The sequence below is a fragment of the Callospermophilus lateralis genome, chromosome 3 (genome assembly GCF_048772815.1).
Source record: "Callospermophilus lateralis isolate mCalLat2 chromosome 3, mCalLat2.hap1, whole genome shotgun sequence".
In the NCBI taxonomy this organism is placed as follows: domain Eukaryota; kingdom Metazoa; phylum Chordata; class Mammalia; order Rodentia; family Sciuridae; genus Callospermophilus; species Callospermophilus lateralis.
Genome location: NC_135307.1, coordinates 193,767,964 through 193,789,153, shown reverse-complemented (window position 1 = coordinate 193,789,153; position 21,190 = coordinate 193,767,964). Strand labels below are relative to the sequence as shown.

The 21,190-nt window shown below is 42.4% G+C and overlaps 1 protein-coding gene across 2 annotated transcripts; it reads right to left on the bottom strand.

Annotated features, from left to right (window-relative positions):
• Window positions 1-5,149: 5,149 nt before the first annotated feature.
• Window positions 5,150-17,839, bottom strand: Znf334 (zinc finger protein 334). Of its 2 annotated transcripts, XM_076852014.2 has the most exons (6): window positions 17,154-17,238; window positions 16,533-16,688; window positions 16,360-16,417; window positions 10,051-10,177; window positions 9,614-9,706; window positions 5,150-8,300 (listed from the first exon to the last, which is right to left on the bottom strand). In XM_076852014.2, the coding sequence occupies exons 3-6, from the start codon at window positions 16,372-16,374 to the stop codon at window positions 6,499-6,501; spliced, it is 2,037 nt and encodes a 678-aa protein (XP_076708129.2). In that variant the 5' UTR covers window positions 16,375-16,417; window positions 16,533-16,688; window positions 17,154-17,238; the 3' UTR covers window positions 5,150-6,498. The 2 variants fall into 2 exon arrangements, with proteins under 2 accessions (XP_076708129.2, XP_076708128.2); XM_076852013.2 differs by lacking the exon at window positions 16,533-16,688 and having other exon boundaries at window positions 17,154-17,839.
• Between the last annotated feature and the right edge of the window lie 3,351 nt (window positions 17,840-21,190).

The window sequence follows — 21,190 nt, the reverse complement described above, 5'->3', positions numbered from 1 at the left end:
AACTCTATCTCTTGACCTTCTTGTGTCCACTTTGACTGTGGACTTTGGTGGTGTTTGGGAACTTTAAGAATTAGTATATTCTGGCTCAGGAGGCTCAGGTAGAAGGATTCCAAGTTCAAAGCGAGCTTCAGCAATGTAGCAAGGCCCTAAGTAACTTAGTGAGACCCTGTAGGGGTTCTGTTTTTGGGACTGGGGTCTCTGATAAACTTCGTGATCGTGGCCTGCTTGGTGGCTAGGAAGTCTCTGTGCCAAGGTACAGAGTGCCTGGCTGCTGGGGAACTTCCATATAAGAGACATGGGCTGCCTGGCTGCTGTAGCGATGTTCTTCACGAGGGTTTCCACCTTGATCGTAGGCACATAACTCTTGGGAATAAGGAAGTTGCTTGCTTGATAACTACAATGTTTCACCAAGCTCAGGTGCTCCTGGAGCTGCCCGCCTAACGGTAACTTCAGACACGGACCTTCCTGAGAGCCGCACAAATCTCCTCACATGGCATATTGTAACTGTAAACTGTAACTGCAAAGTAAGCAGCCTTCCTGATACTCTAAACAACAATGTGGTTATGGCTCTAATGACCTAAGGTGACCTATTGGTATAAATAAATGTGACTGCTTGGACAAAGAGCCATCTGCCACCTTCCCTGCCTCTGCACCTTGTTTCTGTGTCACCCTTTATTATTCTTTACAAGACCCTGTCTCAAAGTAAAAAATATGAAGGGCTAGGGATATGGTTCAGTGGTAAAGCGCCCCTGAGATCAATCCTTGGTACCAAACAAATAAGAATCGGCACATGTTCCAGGCCACCATTGAGCTGCCATTGCCCACGGATGTCGGGGTGTCTCCCTTTCTCCAGAGCACAGCCATGCGGCAAGTGACGACAGGCAACCCTGGGAAGGCAGAGAGGAAGAGTCACCAGTCACACAGTCACTGTATGACCACAGGGCAGGGACCTCCTTCAAAGGTCCTTCCCAAAGCCACTTGAGGTGTGAGAAATGGCGTAGGTCTGAACCAGAGGGAGTGCTGTGAATTCTGTCCACAGGCAGTCACGTTTCTTCTGGGAGACTGAGACATGGGTCACTTACACATCAGCTTGCACCTCGGAAGGCTGCCCGTCTAAGTCCACTCTAGGGTCTTCAAGATCAACTAGCTGTCTCTGGCAGGCCAAAACCAAATGATCGCTCTGTCCTAAGGCACAGTAGGATAATTGTGTCCCTTTGTTCTACCGGTGGTGGTACCTGGCCTGGGCCCCACTCGAGGACCCCATCATTTCCACTTTGAGAATCTGTTTCCCTGGGCCACTTCTGGTACCAATCACAGAATCAGCCCCGTTAAGAAACAGCACATTCAAGATTAATAAAAGAGCCAGGTGTGGTGGCGCATGCCTGTCTGTAACCCCAGCAGCTGAAACAGGAGGATGGCGAGTTCAAAGCCAGCCTCAGCAAAAGCAAGGTGCTAAGCAACTCAGTGAGACCCTGTCTCTAAATCCAAAACAAAATAGGGCTGGGGAGGTGGCTCAGTGGTCAAGTGCCCCTGAGTTCAATCCCCAGTACCCCCTCAAAAAATAAATAAAGCAAACTGAATAGAGACTGTGAACTGAATAGAGACTGTACAAAAGCGTGGACAGGGTTGGGGAAATCAACAAGGGATCCACCATCGCTAGCCCTGATGGGAAAACAGGAGCATGGTGACTTTGTGTCACCTTAGCTTGGCTGAGTCTGTGTTCCTCAGAATTCCCTTTCTGTAGTTTCCAGTGAGGGTAGGCACAGAGGACATTTCTGCTTGACGTCCAGAGGGATGGAGAAGCAGTCATTTTGCTTGTGTACTCCGAAGGTGTCTGCTGTTCCTTACCTGCTGGCTCTCTTGGTGGACTGGGCCAGGACAAGGCCCAAGAGTCTTCTCCCTTACCAGGGATCTTCCTTTTGCTCATCTAGCCTCTGGGCTAAATCATTAGGAAAGTGTCAAGGGTACCAACTTCTCCTGTAGGATGCCGATTGACACAGATCCATCTGTCTTTGTGGGGTTTGCTTGTCTTTGTTTTTGCCCACTTAAGGTTCACCTTTCCTTCCTGACTGCCTGGCTGTGGATTCTAAGCTCCAGCACGGGACATAGGGTCAACCATGTGACAATTTCCCTGCAATTGTCTAAGGTCAGGTCTTGGCAACAGAACTATTGATCTACCAATCTGTCATCTATAGACATACACCTCTATTTCTGATTGAACCCTGAGGGACACAGGGAAGAAATTATTTTGGTTTCTCAGGGCGACTGGCTAGGACCCCAACCAGATGCCTGATGGCAAGAGACCCTGGCTAATGGTGACACAGGTCACGGAAGTCTTCCCTAAGTGTGTGGAGGGGTACAGACCAGGATATCCAGAAGCACCTGACCTCTGAAGAATGACCCTTGGTCCAGATAAGCTGGGGTTAACCACGTTAGGATACTCAATGACAGAAAAAGCTAACTAGGAATTACCAACCAAACCGATCTTCAGATGAAGTAAAGCCCTCAGGCACAGAATGAGCACAGTAATCCAGGTTCTAGGTGAACAGGGAGAGAAAAGGGAAGAAGTGATTACCAACCAATTTCATCATGAACTGAGAGTAAGAAACTAATAGACTGTGTCTTCCCTCCTACTCCCTGTAAAAAACAGGAGACATTAAGGCATTATATAAGGACATTAGTATAATGGTAACTGATAGAACGGAAATACAAACTTTCTTAAATACCCAAAGACATAGCCCACAGTGCTATCCTGGGGGAGAAGAATAGGAAGATATAAATTTAAAGCAATATGGCTGAACTGAAATCAAATGTGTTAGTCATATAAATAATACCAATTGATAAAACCTCTCCCCCATTTTTTTCTCACAAAATGGTCTAATTCCCCATTTCATTGGCAAAAAAGGAACATTTTAAGATAAATTTCAGTGCAGCTGCTGCCTATTTCTTGAAACCACCCCCCTGTTCTGTGGTTCCCTGGTGACAATGGCCTCAGCACTCCCACCTGTGGGCCTTCATGTCCCAGTGCGGGCTCCTCCCACACCATGCTAAAGCTGGTATGTGGGGCCACGAGGATGCAGTGAAAACGATGAGCTTCAAGGGATGCCATAGTGTCTCTCTTGGATCGCTGTTCTAGAGAGATGCAGTTGTTCTGCTGAGAGGACAGGACAAGAAGCTCTATGAAGAGGAACTGGCCTCCTGTCAACAGCCACATGAGAGCCACTGTGGAAGTGGAAGCTTCAGCCCCAGTCTAGTATTTAAATAGCTGCAACCTTATGAAAGACCCAAGCCAGACCCAGCTGGTTACTCCCAGATTTCCAAACCACCAAACTGGGAGATGATAAATGTCTATTTTAAGTTGCTAAGTTTGGGGATAATTTGTGGTACACTAATAGGAAATGAACACATTATCCTGTATTACGGGTTGAACTGTCTCCCCAAGTTTATGATGAAGTCCTAATAACCCTCAGTACTTCAGGATGAGACCTCATATGGAAATAAGGTTGTTACAGGCTCAACTGGTTAAGATGAGGTCCTACCTGAACAGGAGGGGTCCCTCATCCCGTATACCCTTATGAAAAGGGGAACTTGAGCACCATGAGGAAGCCATTGGAGATAAAATGCCTCAAGCCATAGAAATACCAGAAGCCAGGAGAGGCCTTAGACAGACTTCCTCCAGCACCTTCAGAAGACACCAAGGCTGTTCAACCCTCAACCTCAGACTTGAGCCTCCAGAGCTGCAAGACAACAGACTTCTGTTCTGGACCCACAGTTTATGGTAGTTGTTATGGCAACCTGGGAAATGAATAGGCTCTGTTGTATGTGGTCTTTTTCTCTTTGGCTATTCCTTTTTTTTGTGGGGGGGGGGTACTGGGGGTTGAACCCGGGGGCCCTTGCCCACTGAGCCACGTCCCCAGCCCTATTTTGTGTTTTATTTAGAAACAGGTCTCACTGAGTTGCTTAGTGCCTTGTCATTGCTGAGGCTGGCTTTGAACTTGTGATCCTCCTGCCTCAGCCTCCTGAGACGCTGGGATCACAGGTGTGCACCAACGTGCAAGGATGGCTACTACTTTTAAATTTTTTTTTTTACTAAATTTGTTTTGATTTTTATGTCTTGAAATTTGATTTTGATTGGACTTGTACTTTTTATTTCTTTCCTGTTCGGGATTCACTGAATTTCTTGATTTGAGGATTTACATTTTTCACCAGATTTGAAAAATTTTTTTCTTAACACATAGCTTTTCCATATATAATATTAAATCAAACCAAAAAGAAAAACAATGCAGTGATGGGTAGAATCATGGTTTTTCACATAACCCGGAGCAATGGGCAACAGAAGGCACAGCATGATATACAGACCCCAGTATGCAAAACCAGTCAAGAAACACAGAGCAATCATTGGGTTCACTTAAAATAATACATTTTACACGATCAAAGAAAAATATTAAGGGATAAATATTGTTCATATTAATATTGTCCATATATAAAATACATGCACATGTGTATACTTATATCCATTGTGCTGAAGGACATAAAACAAGAACCAAATAAGCAGGTAAATAAATGTTTATACTGGGTCCTCTGAAGGGCCCCAAATAAACAGCACCATTTTCTCCCACCTGAATAATCAAAAATTAAAAACAGCAGCAACAGCAGTTACGGGTCAGGATGAGGCCTTTATTACAGATGAAGATAGATTTGGAGAAGGCAACATGGCATGACCACCAAATGGGCCAATTAGCTGAATGACAGAATGAGGCCAATGTGCTTACTTAGTCACTGGCAATACCCATGACAGGAAATCATACTTTCAGGAAAGCCCACAATGAAGACAGAAAACCGCTGGTTGAGCAAGCCTGTTACTCTCCCCAGATTTACCAACTAGGTGGGCTCACTTTGTGCTCCCTGGGCAGAATGCACAGAGGCAGAGAGAGGCCAGGAAAGGGCTTAGGGAAAAACCCACTCAGAAATCAGGACTCAACATGATCTCCATAAAAATGGCCTAATTCCACCATGCGGCCAGCGCAATGGTTTCATTAATGAGGTTCTTGGCATAAAAGTTAGCTAGTGAGATCGAAATAAACACACAGACTCAGTTACCTTTTTCTATGACCAGGTCCGAGACGGCTCCCCTCTCTGGTTCCCTCCTCTAACCGCCCGGCAGGGCAGCAAGGATTACTCAGGGCTAGCAGGAGAGAGAGAGGAAGCACTCCAGGGAGTAGCCTTTTATTGGGGAACAAGAAATTTAGGGGAGAATTCCATCCAATGAAGGTTGAAGGGGGGGCCGCACTCCGAGGTCAGGGTCAGTGATTGGGTCCCCGGGGTCAGTGGTTGCTGGGAGCCATCAGCCAAGTAGGTGTGACAATTTCCTTGCCAGCGTACCCCCATGTTTCTTTAGTGGAAGGACTCGTGGAAATAGGACATTCTGCAGCGACCTTGCATGTAAGGTGACCTTGCTCAAGGACCAGGGCGGATCCGTGTTTAGGGTGTTCCCAGTTTAGCATAATCCGAGTTTAGGGCGTTCCCCGTTTAGAATAGGGCGTATCCTGCTGCCTGAATCCCCCTTGAGTTCTCACGGGTTTCAGAATATATTTGGGAGACAGAAGCCCATGAGTGGCGGATTTTGGGCAGAGAACGTGGATTTCCCCAGAACGTGTTTGTAGAAGGCCGGTGTGAGTTCGGGAATAAAGAGTTGCTGTTTGAATCTACAAAGCTGTGAGTGGCTTGTGATTTGTGCCCAGCCAGACTGCGGCAAGTGGTCAGTCACACCCCCACACGGACGGGTTCTCTCAACAGGAGAGGGCCGGGAAAATTCTGACACAGCCAGAAGCCTCAGACCCAAACCGGGAGTCACCCAGTCACGTGTGACAATGGCTCCCGACACCTAATCACATGCACCCATACAATATAATTTAATCATCATTACAGAGGCCCCTTTCTCAGAATTTGATAGATGAATTCTAAAAAACACCTCTATGATATGTAGTAGTGTGGTTAGTCCTCTTAATTGTCACCTTTGCAGATAAAGGGATGGGGGTCTGTTACCAGAACAGATGGAGACAGAAGACAGAAAACAAACTGTCTAACCTGATGATTTAATATACCATAAATCTCTACATTAGCAGTTAATCAACTGTCATAAGAAAAACTGGCACTGATTTAAAATGAAGTAAGATTAGACCTTCATACCTGCTGACACATTATCAAGTAACACTGAAGAGAACAATAAAGTAACAAACTTAAATAACACTTCATTTTTTTTAAAGGGAGGCACACTTGGCATAGTGTCTGAATTGCTGACATTTTCAGAGTTCACACTGAATGTGATACCACATGTATTAAACAAACTGTGTCACTGTGTGAGCTCTCTGATAGTATGGTGAGGGCTGACTTGTGGAAGAAAATTTTCCCATGTTCCTTACACTGAAAAGATTTCACTCCCCCATGCATATTCAGTTCTAACTTTATGTAATTACTTGACTTGTTGCCTTGCTGAACTTACTCCTTATGAGTTTTCTTATGTAAAAGGAAGTTTGATTTGTGGCGAAATGTTTTCTCACATGCATTGCATTCATAGGGTTTCTCCCCTGTGTGTATTTTCTGATGCTCAGTGAGTGTCCACAGCCGACGGTAGGTTTTCCCACATTGGTTACATTCGTATGGTTTTTCTCCTGTGTGAATTCTCTGATGGACTCTGAAGGCTGACTTATGGCAGAAGGATTTCCCACACTCTCTACATCCGTATGGTTTCTCCCCAGTGTGAGTTCGCTGGTGTTCAGTAAAGGAGAACTTCTGGCAGAAGGTTTTCCCACACTCATTGCACTCGTAGGGCCTCTCCCCAGAGTGTGTTCTCTGATGGTGAGTGAGAGCTGACTTCCTGCAGTAGGTCCTCCCACACTCACTGCATGCGTAGGGTCTCTCCCACATGGTCCTCTGGTGTGCAAAGAGGTGTGAGCTTCTGTTGGCTGGATGCCCATGCTCATGACACTCATACAGATTCTCCTTTGTGTCCATTCTCTTATGGTCACTGCAGTTCGGCTTCACCACGGATGTTCTACCGCATTCATTAAACACCTCGTGCTTCTCTCCTGTGTGGGTTCTCTGGTGTATCGTGAGTGTTGACTTATGGCAGAAAAACTTCCCACATTCGCTGCATTCGTAAGACTTCTTTCCTCTGTGAACTATCTGATGTGCCAGGAGGGCTGATTTGGTGCATAAGAATCTCCCACACTGACTGCATTCGTAGGGCTTCTCTCCTGTGTGACTTCTTCGGTGCACATTGAGGGCTGACTGGCAGAAGAAGGTTTTCCCACACTCACTGCATTCATAGGGCTTCTCTCCTGTGTGAATTCTCTGATGTGCAGTGAGCGCTGACGGGCAGAAGAAGGTTTTCCCACATTCCTTACATTCATTTGGCTTCTCTCCTCTGTGAGTTCTCTGATGTACCATGAGGTAAGATTTCTTGCCAAAGGCATTTCCACATTCCTCACATTCATAAGGTTTCTCCCCCGTGTGTGACCTGAAGTGCTCAGCCAGGGCTGACTTCCGAAAGAAGGTCTTTCCACATTCATTACACTCATAGGATTTCTCCCCTCCATGAATTTTCTGATGCACGATGAGGGCAGATTTGTCAATGAAGGCTTTCCCACATTCGCTGCATTCATAGGGTCTCTCTCCGGTATGAATTCTTTGGTGTCGAGTGAGGCTGGTCTTCACGCGGAAGGTTTTCCTACAATCATTACAAACATAGGGTCTCTCCCCTGTATGAATTCTCTGATGCACAATAAGGGTAGACCTCTTAGAAAAGGTTTTCCTGCATTCATCACATTCATTTGGCTTCTTTTCAGCACATTCTGTCTTCTCTGCAGAGAGGAGTGCCCTCCTGAAGAAGGGCTCCCCACACTTATTGTGGTCAAAAGGTTGTTTCCAAGTCTGAATACTGTGCTGCAGATCTTCCTCCTGACTGCCGGCTTCCACTGCTTGATTATAGTTGCATTTTTTCATTCCAGAATGACTTTCTACATGCTTAGCATGGAGCAGGGCCTTCCCACATCCACCATGTTCATCAGGAACCTTTATATTTTCTTTGCTTTTCTTTGCAACAATTATTTCTGAATTAGTTTTGAAACTGTTGCCACCTGGATCACATTTGTAGGGGATTTTTCTTGAGGGAACAAGATTCATGCCCAGAGTAAACGTTGTTCCAAATGCATTCACTCTTTTTGTAATGAGTGTTGTGCTGTTTTGACTCAAATATTTTTCTTGAATTTCCTTGTCCTTCTCTAAGGCATCATCATCTTCTAAAAAGAAGCACAATTAACAATAATTTGTGAGTCTTTACACATTTTCTATGCAGAAGGAATCTCCACAAATGCCTTGTAGTAGGGGATCAGACTGCAGGTCAAGCCTCACAGAAGTAAAGAATTTCAAGTACAAATAGCTCCTACTTGGTTGATTTTGGAAAAGAAAAGAGCAAACCCATCCATGCCAGTCTATTTAACAGTGTCAAAGGAAGAGGAAACTAGCAAAGAACCTTTGCACTTTATACTCTAAACACAGGGTGGAAAAATAAAAGTCACAGGGAACAGTTCACCAAGCATACTACAAGTGTGGCCGACTGGGTATGGAAATAGACAAGAGTCCAGTGAAGACTTCAGGGAAAGACAGTGATGCAGTGAGACTAGGCAGAGCAGTTCTCAGGAAGACGATCAGTGTTATCAAAAAGTACGAGAAGGGGAGGTGAATGTGGAATTTTTACAGTGATATGGGAATTGTACAAATAAAAAGAGGAACGGGTGGGAAATTGGGAGTGGAGCATGGCCCAGACTAGAGGGAGGCAGGGCCCCTCAGACACATGTACAAGCCTGGGGCGGGGGGGACTTACAGCTGGAGTGCTAGGAGCTTTGTTTGCCTAATTCTAAACTGTTATTACTCAGTTAAATCACACACAGAAGAAGAAACTAAAGAAACCATGCAAATCAAGCAAGATTTATTAAGACAGATTGATGAATGTCTAGGTGTAAAACATGTCCATGACAAGACTGGATAGGTCAAGGTAGGCAGGAGAATACTACAGAAATAAAAGAAGCCGAGGCATGGTGAAAGAGAAACTTGGATTCTGGGGCTAGGTAACTTAAGAGCAATAATCTTTATACATTTCAATTAAAGGAATATATTTATTAGGGGACAAACAATATTTTCAGTAACTACAGTTAATTTTCCTTAATTACTTCCAAAGATCTGGGTCCTATAAAGAGATTCTTAAAAAAAAAAATTATAAAGATGCCAACTGTGTAGCTGGGTGTGGTGGCACATGCCTGTAATCTCAGTAGCTCAGGAGGCTCAGTAAGAGGATCCAGAGTTCAAAGCCAGCCTCAGCAACTTACCAAGGCCCTAAGAAACTCCATGAGATCCTGTCTCTAAATAAAATACAAAAAAAATGGCTGGGGATATGGTTCAGTGGTTGAGTGCCCCTGCATTCATTCTCCAGGAACCCTCCCCCGCCACACACACACACAAAACCCCACAACAACAAGATGCCAACTGTGGTTGCTGGGCATCTGGGAACTCTCATTTCCTTTGGTTTCCACCTGCTCAGTTATCATTTATTTACCTGTGTAGCTCCCCCTTGAGATTTCCTCCACTATCCATGGTTCTTCTCCTTGCTCCAATTTGAAGATCACATCTGGTTTGCTAACACGAAACCCTGTTAACAGTAAATGACACAGAATTTGGACCAAGCTATTTGGACTTCAGGATCTCTGAAACATGAAGAAAATAGTTTCAAAAGCCATGCAATGAAGATGCCCAGCAAAAGCTCAGTGAAGCCAGAATGTTTTTGTGAAGGGCAGGAAAGGACAGGGAGCATGTGTGTGCACTCTCTCTCTCTCTCACAAACACACAACATACCTACTTCCATTGCCTAAAATGGCTTTAACATTTTTCTTCTCTGATACTGAAGGCTATGTAATTAAATTCTAGAATTTCAACATGTTCCTGTGACAGAAGAAAAGCATGCTCTTAGGAGGTGCACAAGGAAACGTTGCTCACCCACTGAGATGAGGTTGCTATAGTTCTCCAACATCACATCCCTGTACAAAAGCCGCTGGTCAGGGTCCAGTTGTTGCCACTCTTCATGGGTGAAGTTCACAGTCAGGTCCTTGAATGAAACTGATCTCTGAAAGAATTTGTTTAATCTGAGATGATTAGAATTGAGTGACACCAAATCTATGGAACATCACAAATAAGGAGACCACTACCAAGGTTTATGGTAAGCTATAGAGAGATGTGCTCTGTGGGAGAGTAAAGCATTGGAAATATCCTGTCACTATGCTCATTTTTTAAATAAAAAATTTAAGTGTACTGAGTTTACACCATGCCCTGGAGTGCTTGATTTCCTGGATTACTAACTCACATGAAATACTGACCCTGCTCTTTAGGAGCACACCTTCTCACTGGGTGATATGAATATAAATACACACCTTCAGCAAAGATAAAGGGCAGTCACAAAAGGAGAAAGTTCTAATTTATGTTAAAGGAGTCTTCCTTTAGAGGCGTCAATGTTTGTCCTGAAATAAAAACTGTTTTGTAGGAATATGAGCTGGACTGAGGACCTTTCCCTAAATTAGTAGTCTTGAATTTTGGGATCGTAAAACTCATCAGTAAAACTTTCTTGCATATAACCAATATATACGTTTACTTAGAAACTATAACGTAATTCTGAGTTACTTTAAGCTATATATTAATATCAAATAAAGCCTGATAATTTTATTCTTTTAGTCAAGATAATATATGAATAGAAAGAAGCCCAGGGGCCCAGGGCTGCCCCTTATTCTCTCCACTTTGGAGACCACTATTGTGAATGATGAAAATCCATAGAGATATTTGCAAGCAAGGACTGGAGTTTCACAATCAAATTTGTATTTCACAAATAATGCTCTAAACTGGGAGCATGGTGCATGCCTATAATCCCAGCTACTTGGGAGGCTAAGGCGGGAGGATGCAAATTCAAGGCCAGTATTGGCAACTCAGTGAGTCTTTGTCTCAAGACAAATAAAAAGTGCTGGGGGCAGAACTCAGAGGTAGAGAGGCTCTGGGTTCCATCACCCCCACTATTGTCCCACCCCACAAAAGCAATGCTCTAAAGCACAAGGGTTGGCAAAGTACAAGCTCCAGGTTGTAGGCCAAATACAGCTATTGAGAGCCAAATCTGGCCATGCCCAGTCGTTCACATGTCTGCAGCTGCTTCCATGCTATAGCTGCTGTACCAAACAGGCTGACAGGGACTATGTGGCCAGCAAGGTCAATGATAATCATCTTGTGGTCCTTTAAAGAAAACATCTGCTGACCCATTATCTGAAAAAGAGAGTGGCCTAAAGGTCAGATTGGGGGGAAGAAAACTAAGATGTCCTCAAGTAGGAAGAAAACTAAGATGTCCAACTAAGTTCCAGTGCAGAAGAAGGGCATCAATCCAACATGATGAAGAGCAGAGGAGTTGGTCATTGGTTGGTTGTGCAGTAGGAGGTGCAACCCCCAGACCATTTGCACGATCAGCTGGGTAGATGCAAGCGCTGTATGCCGAGATTAGGGAATCAGGAAAAAGAAAAAAACTGAGCATAGGAAGCTAAAGCTTTGATCTTTATGTGCTGTACTTGAAGTGCCTGTGGACTACAGAAGTAGAGACGTCAGTTGGCAGGTGGAAATTTGGTGACTGGAAGGAAAATCTGAAGGCATAAACAATGAGGAAGTCTCTATGATTTCCAGGCTATATTGTTAAGTGAAAAAAGCAAAGCGCAAAAGAATATGTACAACACACTATATTTTATGTAAAAGAAAATAACCGCAACCATCATGTGTGTATAAAAGAAATACAGTGAGAATAAACCAGAAACCCACAAACTTGGTTACAGGGGAAGAGTGGGAACAGGTGGAAAGTATGGGGGCAAGGGAAAGGGCAGAGCGAGGGGAGTGGCACTTCTCTACATATCCTTCTGTACAGTTCCAGTTTGTAAGGATGGTAATATTACCTATCCCCAAACAAGTAACTACAATTACACGGGATAGGGAAGGAAACTCCAAACAGAACACAAAGAGTGACATCTGAACACCCAAATTAACAATAAGTCACACCCACAGTGAAAGGGATGAGGAAGGAAAGAACTATCCAAAGTAACTTTAGAAAAGAGCATTTGACTACATTCAGTAAGACTAAGTAAAATCAACTGTATACAATTATATTTAGTTAGGAAATTTGTTTCTCACATGGGGTGTGGATTGGCAATTCTTAAAATTACCTCCTGTGTATAGCTGGATGAGAAAATAAGTAAACAGAATGCAGACTACAGAGCCAGATTCATTCCTCTGAGACAAAGGAATTATAAATAAGGAAAGGGGAAGGCTAGAATGAACCCTACAGGGTACTGGCCAATAAAGTGTCAAGGTCATAAGACAAAGAAGGACTGTGGCAGATTGCAAGAGGCTACAGAGACATAAGAGCTAAATGCACTGTGGGATCCTAGGTGGATCCCTGAAATGAAACGGTATCAGTGGGACAACTGGCAAAATCTGAGACGATAGATAACACTACTGTATTAGTGTTCATTTTCTGTTTTGATCACTGTACTATGATTTCAAAAGACCAGGGGAAGTAGGTTAAGGGTATGCAAGTACCTTGCCTGTGATTTTTTCTAATTCTTTTTTAAGTCTAAAATTATTGCAAAATAAAGCAGTAAAAAAAACAGAGTGCACCTCCAGCTCTGTATACCCTCATGCAGAGGGTATGCAGACATATCCTGTACTCTAGGTACGTATCCTGCACATTCACCCATTCATTCCATGGCTGTCCTGGCTCACCTCAGTCTCTCCTTCCTCAGCCTGCTATGTATCTTCACATTGGCCCACTTTATTAGATAATTTAATGACACCCTTCCTTCTATAAATAACTGTCTCCTATACATAAGCTAGAAACAGTCACAATACCCATATTATTTCCTCTAAGAATTACTTCCTCTAAAGTAGCTATAAGCCTCCTGACAATAAACAGTGTCTTACAATTGCAGGCACAACAGACATGTAAGGTCCTAATAACTGCAAAAGGCCTGTGACAGTAAAGAGCCGTCACTAGAGTCCTATATTCACGAAAGCAGACATGGTGGCCTATAACACAGGTCCACAGTAAGAACAGTAACACACTCACCTTATAATAAACTCAATTCTCCTGGTGACTCAGGTCAACTCTGTAAGCAACTCTAATGGCCTGATAAATCATTCGGAGCAGAGGAGAGTTCACAGGTGACCCTCAACAAAGAAATGTAGAGCACTACTCTCAGCAGGCACAGAGAGGAATGCAATATGGGCCTGCACCACCAAAAACAATGGCCTTACTTGTGTGGAGACCCACAGGTAATGTGCAGACCCTACACTGATGAAGAAATGCAGACAGCTATAATGCTGAACACAGCCCAGGGGGCAGAAGACAAGAGGCAGGAATGGGTTCTATGAAGAAATGGCTCCTGGCTGGGGTCACAAACAAGTGAAGGTGAAAAGGTAAAGAGCCAGGGAACAATCAGCACATTAGGCACATGCAGGAGCATAAAATTTGGGACATGCTGAGGAAACTAAATGCACTCACTCAGCACTGTAGCAGTGCTCAGCATGGTTAACACCTGGCACACGGGGCATTTTACACTTCTGTTCAGGAAGTTTGGACTGTCAATGTTCTGTGGCATGCTGCTGAATTTGGAGGGAGAGGGAACAAGGGATGGTAGACTTCCTACAACACAGGACAGTTTCATACAGGAAAGAAATGTCCCAAGTCTTCTGTAATTTTCTAGTGTCCTAAATATTCCTATAGATGATGAATCTATTCATAATGATCTGAGCCTAGACCCTTAATTCCATTTTACATTTGAACACATATGTATTTATATTTATTTTTTTTCTCATGTAGACTAAATTTTCTTGAAATGAAATACTGAATATATCAGGGAACACGGTTATTTGATTTGGATTGGAACTTTAGTAATTTTCATTCTTTGAAAAATATCTCTAATGGAAATGCTGCCAATGATATTTGAACTACACCTACAAGTTGTAAATTTGTAATTATCATATCCAGTCTCTCAATCTCTAGGTTTAAACATCAGGCTATTACTCTGACTTTTCATGTATCTGTACAAATCCATATTAAAACATGTTTTAAGTTACTTGGCTTTTATTTCTCCTATACAGTTATGCTGATTATATAAAATTATAAGATTATCTGTGATTTCCAAACCAAGACAAAGGGAAGAAACGTTTTAGCTGGGATCTTCAGAAAATAGAGCCTAAGGCAAAGACTAAAGTACTAAAGGGAGAGAGGAAAGGGCAGGCAAGAGCAATGAGATGTGAGAGGCCTATCACACTGTGCACTTCACATGGGTTCCAAAGAGACAGCAGGTACCTCAGCAGGAGCATGTAGTGACCCATGGGACTTCAGAAGGACCACAAAGTGAAACTGACCTTGGAATGTCCATGGATGAGAAAAAGATGTGTCAGTTTATCTGCCCGCCTCCTTCTCATTTCCCAAGGGAAGTCACCTTGCCTACACTTTTGGGTTGCACCATCTAGTTCCATTATTGCTCCTTTATGAGGCCAGAAACCATACTCATGGTATGTTGTTCCACCCTTGTGTAAAAGAGAAGGCAGATGGCGTGGGTAGACATCATCAAATAAGAGAGAAGTAGGAGATGGTGGAACATGCATAGTTTTTGTCTTCTTCAAAATGTGTTAGATCAAAGGATATTTGGTCTGATGCCGTTCTCCTGAACTAGCTTGTGAGCTCCATGAGAACAGAGATAATATCTCTTTTGTCCACACTATACACAAAGTACCTAGCACAATGTTTGGCATGTAAAAGTTGATCAAAACACAGTTGTTGAATGAAAGGTCTAGAGTGGCAGGAATTAAAAAGAATAGCCTTATAAGTCCCACTAACTAAGAATACTAAACTTTTATTCTGTAAGTAATGTGGTCATACTTAAGTCGTTTCCATATGAAAAGACATGATCAGACTGGCATTTTAGAGGGTTCATTAAGCACTTATAAGTTTTCAGGTGGGAACAGTATGTAGGCAGAAAGCTATTATGACAATCAAGTGACAGAAACTGGGCAGAAGAAGTAAGTATGGAACAAATTCAAGAAATATCTATTAGACATTAGCAAGTCTTGGTAACTAGACATGGTATGAGATAAGGAACAGGAAAAATTCAGATGTATCCGATTTTCTGGCTTGCATAACTGGTGGGATGGTAATGGCAATGATAGGGAATAAAGAAGAGAAAACTGACTGCAAATATTATTTCTATTTTGGACAGGAGGATTCCAAGAACTTTCTGAATATCTTTATGGAGATGTTCAGCAAGGACCTCAAGCTGAGGTTAATAGAGGTAGAAAAAGATTTCAAAATACAAAGAATTATAAGTTAAACCATAAATGGCATGAAAACATCAGAAAGAATAATAGGATAGCAATGGGACAATGATTTTGAGGTACAAAAGGGAAGAAGACTATATAAGAGAGACAATGATTAGAGAGTTAGAAAGAGAATCAGTGATTTCACAGAAATTATTGGAGGTGCATTTTGGGGCAGGGTGGTCAGACTGTCAAATGCAATAATCAATCTGATAAAACATGAACTGGAAACAACCCACTGCATTTGAAAATATTTAGGTTGCTGCTAACTTTACTAGAAGAGATCTACGGGAGAGGCAGGAGCAGACAAAGACCACACAAAGTGAGTTAAATCAAGAAGAGCAAGTGAAGTTTTACCTACAGAATATAACATTGAATTGCTACTTTAAAACTTGTCTCAAAAGTATATCTGAGAGAAACAGTTATAGACTATTATCTGCAGAATGTGCAATCGATTTATTCTCGGTTTCATCAATGGACCATGGACAATCATCAGATTGCCATCTACTTGGATGATGATGAATTAGTTCTCTATGATTAATGTACTTTGCCTGGCTATCAAAGTCACAGGAAACCCACTGCTTTCCGTACCCCACAATTGCTTTTTGTAAAGCTATCTTTGCATTACTTATTCAAAGACTATTTAAGAAAATGTCTATGTATATAAATGAAAGAAAACCCATGCTAATAGCCAATGTAAGGCGAATCTCCTCGTCTCAGCCTTTTTGGAGCAACTTGAATACATCTATAGGATTTCTGTTTATTTAGGCTGACTTTTCCAAAATTGATTTGATACTCTTACTCTCTGATGGCAAATTTTATATACTGCTTTGATTTCACCTGAACACAAACTGTAAACCTCTTAAAATCCACTGTAAAATCTGGGATGAAAATCCCTAAACAACTTACCTGCAATTTGTTCATTTTCAAGTGCTCTTGAGAAAGGGCCAAAATGGTGAAAGCAGAGCTGGGTAAGGAAGAATGGGGAAGGGAAGCATGAGAGTTCAGCTTAGACAGCAGCCCTTACAGTTACCTACAAAGACAGGCACACTTCCACATAAGGAAATGGTCTTTTGACCAACCTGGTACAGAAGCAACAGGTTGGGGAATGTCCACTTATAGTTGTGAATTGATGACATAGAGCTTCTCTCCTTTTCTTTCTTTTTTTCCCCTCATGGAGTTTCTCTGAGTGAATGTAAACAAATGTTTTCTACTGAATTACTGCCAATTTATGCCTCCTATGAAAAATTTAAAAATAACATGTGAGTCAAGTAATAGAAGATTGGATCAACAAAAGTTATTATATACAAAATTTGGAACAGTAGTTCAGCATTAAAATTGATTCTAGGATTAAAATATTTATTGTCATGGGAAAATATTGATGTCACTTACCCATTTCCCTACTAATTATATTTAGTCAATGAGATCAGAGGATCCAGATAGAAGGAATCTAAGTGCTTTAAGATGTTTATCTTTTTTAAAGGTTGGTTTCCCTTAATCACAAGTTCACAAAAGAACTTTTTGCTAAGAAACTTGTTTTAACCCAAACGTGGTGGAGGACAGACCCCTGGTCTGGGAATTGAGAAACCAGGATTCAATTCTTGGCTCTGTCACTAGCAAATCGCACAGATGAACTGAATATTTACTTTCTAAATTCCAATTTTAAAATACGGAAAATTTAAAAGGTTGTTAAAAACTTTTACCTCCACAGTGTGACTCTACACGGGAAATTCAATAAATCCCAGGAGTGGTGACTGTCATGGTTTGAGCGGCTCTTAATAAACCAAAAGTGGAGATCATAGGGAATGGCATGGACGCGGTTCGGAAGTGATGGAGAAACCATTTCCTCAGCTACGGCCAGCTCCCCGCCCCTCCAGCCAAAACCTCGCAGATCCTCCAAAGAAGGGTTCTCCTGTCAAATCTGGGCCCTGCCCATTCCCTCCACGGCAGCTCGCATCCTTCTTCTCCAAGTTGAACTGGAGCTTTGTCGGGCCACAGTCCCCACCGGGTGCAGGTCCAGGGGCATCTGTGGAACTCTGGGCTCAGACTTTAGCACTTGATGCACAAACGTCCCCCCTTCACCCAGCACCGTCTTCAGGAAACGAGGGGCTGCAGCGCGCCCGCCGCGAGGCCTGCGGGACAGGCGCCCAGCGCCGCCATCCCTGCCCGGCTCCCGACCATCGGAACCCCGCGGCGGGCCTCCACGAGAGGGACGCGCCTGCACCTCGCAGACCCGAGGCCTGCTGCGCCCGGCCCCACCTTCCCCTCCGACCCCAGCGTGCTCTGGGCTCGCCGCCAGCCCTTCCTCTAACTTGCGGCCACACCCGCGTTGCTGTCACTCCGCCCCAGGCCAAGTTGACGCCAGGACGCGGGAAGGCTAAGGCTCTAGGACCCTCCCCCGGAAGAGCCGGAGAACCGGAAGGGCGTCCAGGTAGAGGCCGGAAGCGGCGCGTGCGCAGCCGAAGCCGCCGGGCTTCCCTTCCCAGGGTTCTCCACGCGGCGCTCTCCGCCCTTCCGGGACCACATTACCCACAAGGCGCCGCGGCCGCCGCCCAGAGATGAAGGGGTCCCTCGAGGAGCGGCCGCGTTCGTCCCCTACTCTCGGTTGACAGCTGTGAACCACGAATTTAAAGAGAAGAGCTTCGTGTCAGTCTCCCCGATGGCTGTGGATGAGAAAGGGAAATTACAGACTGGAAGAAGCTCCAGCAGTTGTAAAGAGAACAGGAAGGACCTGCAGGGTTTACCCCAGAGAATAAAAAGTAATGGCCGGCTTCCCAGAAGACACAAGAACCGGGTGCAAATGGAAGACAAATCAGAATATCTACAAATGTCGCTGAAGAAAACAATCTATTAGCCGTGATCCCGATTCCCAGATGCCCGAGTTTAACATTAGATGCTCTTCTGACAATTTTACAGGAGGGGAAATCACAATTTATGGTTTATTTTAATAAAAATATCATGTCAGTATATTTTAACAACATCAATTACCTCACGTGTAACACAAATAATATGGAAAATGTTCCTTCAGGAGGACAAATATGAATGTGTTGTATACATGTTGAATAAATAAAGCTGTATGTTACTTTACTCATTGGAAGGCATGAAAGTTATATATTACTGTCAAGCTCCAGAAAAGAAATATAAGTAATTGTGGTTGCTAGTCTCCAAAAGTGGCCCTCAATGGATCAAACTTCCAAGTATTCAAGACTTGTATATTTTCCTTCTTGTGTTGAATTCGACTGATGTGACTCCCTTTAACAAAGGAATACATTGGAAAGGACGCTACCAGTTTTAGAAAATTAGACCTAAGAAGCTCTGGCAGCTTCAGCTTTGCCCTTTGGAGAGTTCTTTCACATTGCATAAGAAATCCAGCTTCCCTGTTAGAGGCCAAGAGGATAGACCAAGAGTAGAAAGAAAGGTTCAGAGACCACCTAGAGAAAGAGAGACCTATCTGTCCCTGCAACTAGCTATGCCTCGCCTTCCGCTACCACACAGAGAAATCAGACAAAATAAGTGGAGCCATTTTGAACATAGAGGACAGGGAAGTCCCTAGATGACCTTGGCTCCTGATGAAATCACATGGAGCAAAACTACCCAGTTGATCCAAGTAAACATACAGAGTGCAAGAAATAATGCATTTTTTGTTTTAGGCACATAAACTTGGGGGGGGGGGGTAGTTTGTTATCCAGCAACAAATGATTATTATGAAAATATGCCATTCTAAATCAACAAGAGAGATTTATTGTTAAATGGATTATTGAAAAATCATGTGAGACAACTCCCCAAACATTTGGAGTAAAAAATTAAACTCTCACTTTGCAAATTATAGTAAAGGTTGTTTACATAGCTGTACAAGCTGAAATTTTAAAAATGGAATATCAGATTAAGTAATTTTTTTTGCATCCTTAGGTATAGAAGATAGGATGCCTTAAGCAAAAAATGTAGATGAAATGGTTGGTAAATTTGGCTGATAAAAACTGAAAAAAAAAAAAAAAACCCTCACTTCAGGAAGAAAAGATTCAAAAGCCAAGTTAATGGAGAAAATATAAGTAAGAATTACAAAAGGCTCAATTTATTAACAGCTCCTTTAGAAATTAGTAAGGATTAGAATCTGAATTATTTTTAAAGAGATGGAGTAGAACACGAAAGAGACATTAATACGGAATAATTTACATGAGCCAGAGTTACTTATATGAAGCAACAGCCAGTAATACTACAGGGCAATAAATGCAAAAAATGATCTTTTAAATTCCATATGATTTTTTTTGGCAGACTTGCTTGGCAAGGATTAAAAAGAATAATAAAGTGTTGTCATGAATTTGGAAAAAGTTTGCTCCCAGAGAGGCTGAGTGGGAGTATAATTCCTGTTACATTTCTAGGAGACATTCTGTACCCAAGTTGGATATTACATGCCCTTTTTATTCCAGCAATTCATCTTCTATGAATATCTCAAAGAAATAGTTGAATCAGTATGAAAATACGTATATCAAAAAAGTTCCTCATAATGAATTTAATCCTAACAGTAATAAAAAGGTGGAGAGAATCAATCTGCATGTCCACAGTAATGTATAGTTTAAGATAGGAGGCTTGATAGCTGTTTTAGATTTATTTGATGTACCATGTTAATTATGGGTATAATATTCACATTTTCAGGTATAAATATTTGTCTTAATATGATTTATTGATAATCTCATTAGTTATGCACTGCTTTGAGATGTCACCTAAGTTCCTGAAAATGTTTTGTCCACACAGGATCCTGTAAGGATCCAGCACTTAATTATTTTATAAACTAAACCAATTTCATATATACTAACATTATTCTGCTTTCCCTAAAATTTTCTGGATGTATCTTAAATATTCTATTAAGAAAAACATAAGGCAAAGAAAGAGACAACACTTCATGTACTAAAATGTACCATTATTTTTATTGGAATTTCACTTAAAAATAATATTTCTTATTCATCAAGGAACATAAAATAAATGTCTACTTATTCAAGTTCTCGATATTTCAAATGTTCTGCTGTTATTGTAATTGGGGATTTCCTTTTAACTTCTTTTCATTGCCATATAAAAACAATTGATGCTGGGTACAGAGGCCTCAGTCCCCCATACTCAGAATGCGGAGGCAGAAAGGTCACAAGTTCAAGGCTAGCTTGGATGACTTAGTAAGACCCTGTGTCAAAATAAAATAAAAAATAAAAAGGTTTGGGGATGCAGGTCAGTGGTAGGGTATTCCTGACATCAACCAAATTTAAAAAAAAAAAAAAAGACAACTAAACCCCAACAATCCAAATCAAAACAAACAAAAAGCAAACCAAAAACCAATTGAGGTTATAAAGCTAAGATTTCCTGTATGTTTATTAAAAGCATTATCCTAAACATATACCTTTAGGACCCTACTATTGTTAAAGTATTAAAAATTGAACCAGTTATAAGGCACAGTCATTTCTGGGAAGGGAGATAACAGGCGATGTGATTTCTCTTTTTGATCTGTAATTTCTGACTGACTTACCACTTTTCTTGCATTAGCTGGTTGTGTTAATTATTCATTACTGTATAATAAACTGCCCCCAAACTCAAGGGCTTAACACACTGATATTTATTATTTCAGAGTTTCTGGGGGTGAGGCATTTGGACATGGCTTAGGTGGGTTCTGTGTTTTGGGATCTCTGACTGAACTCAAGGGGTCCGCTGTGCCTGTTGTGACGTCAAGGCCAGCTGCAGAAAGGTCAGCTTCCTG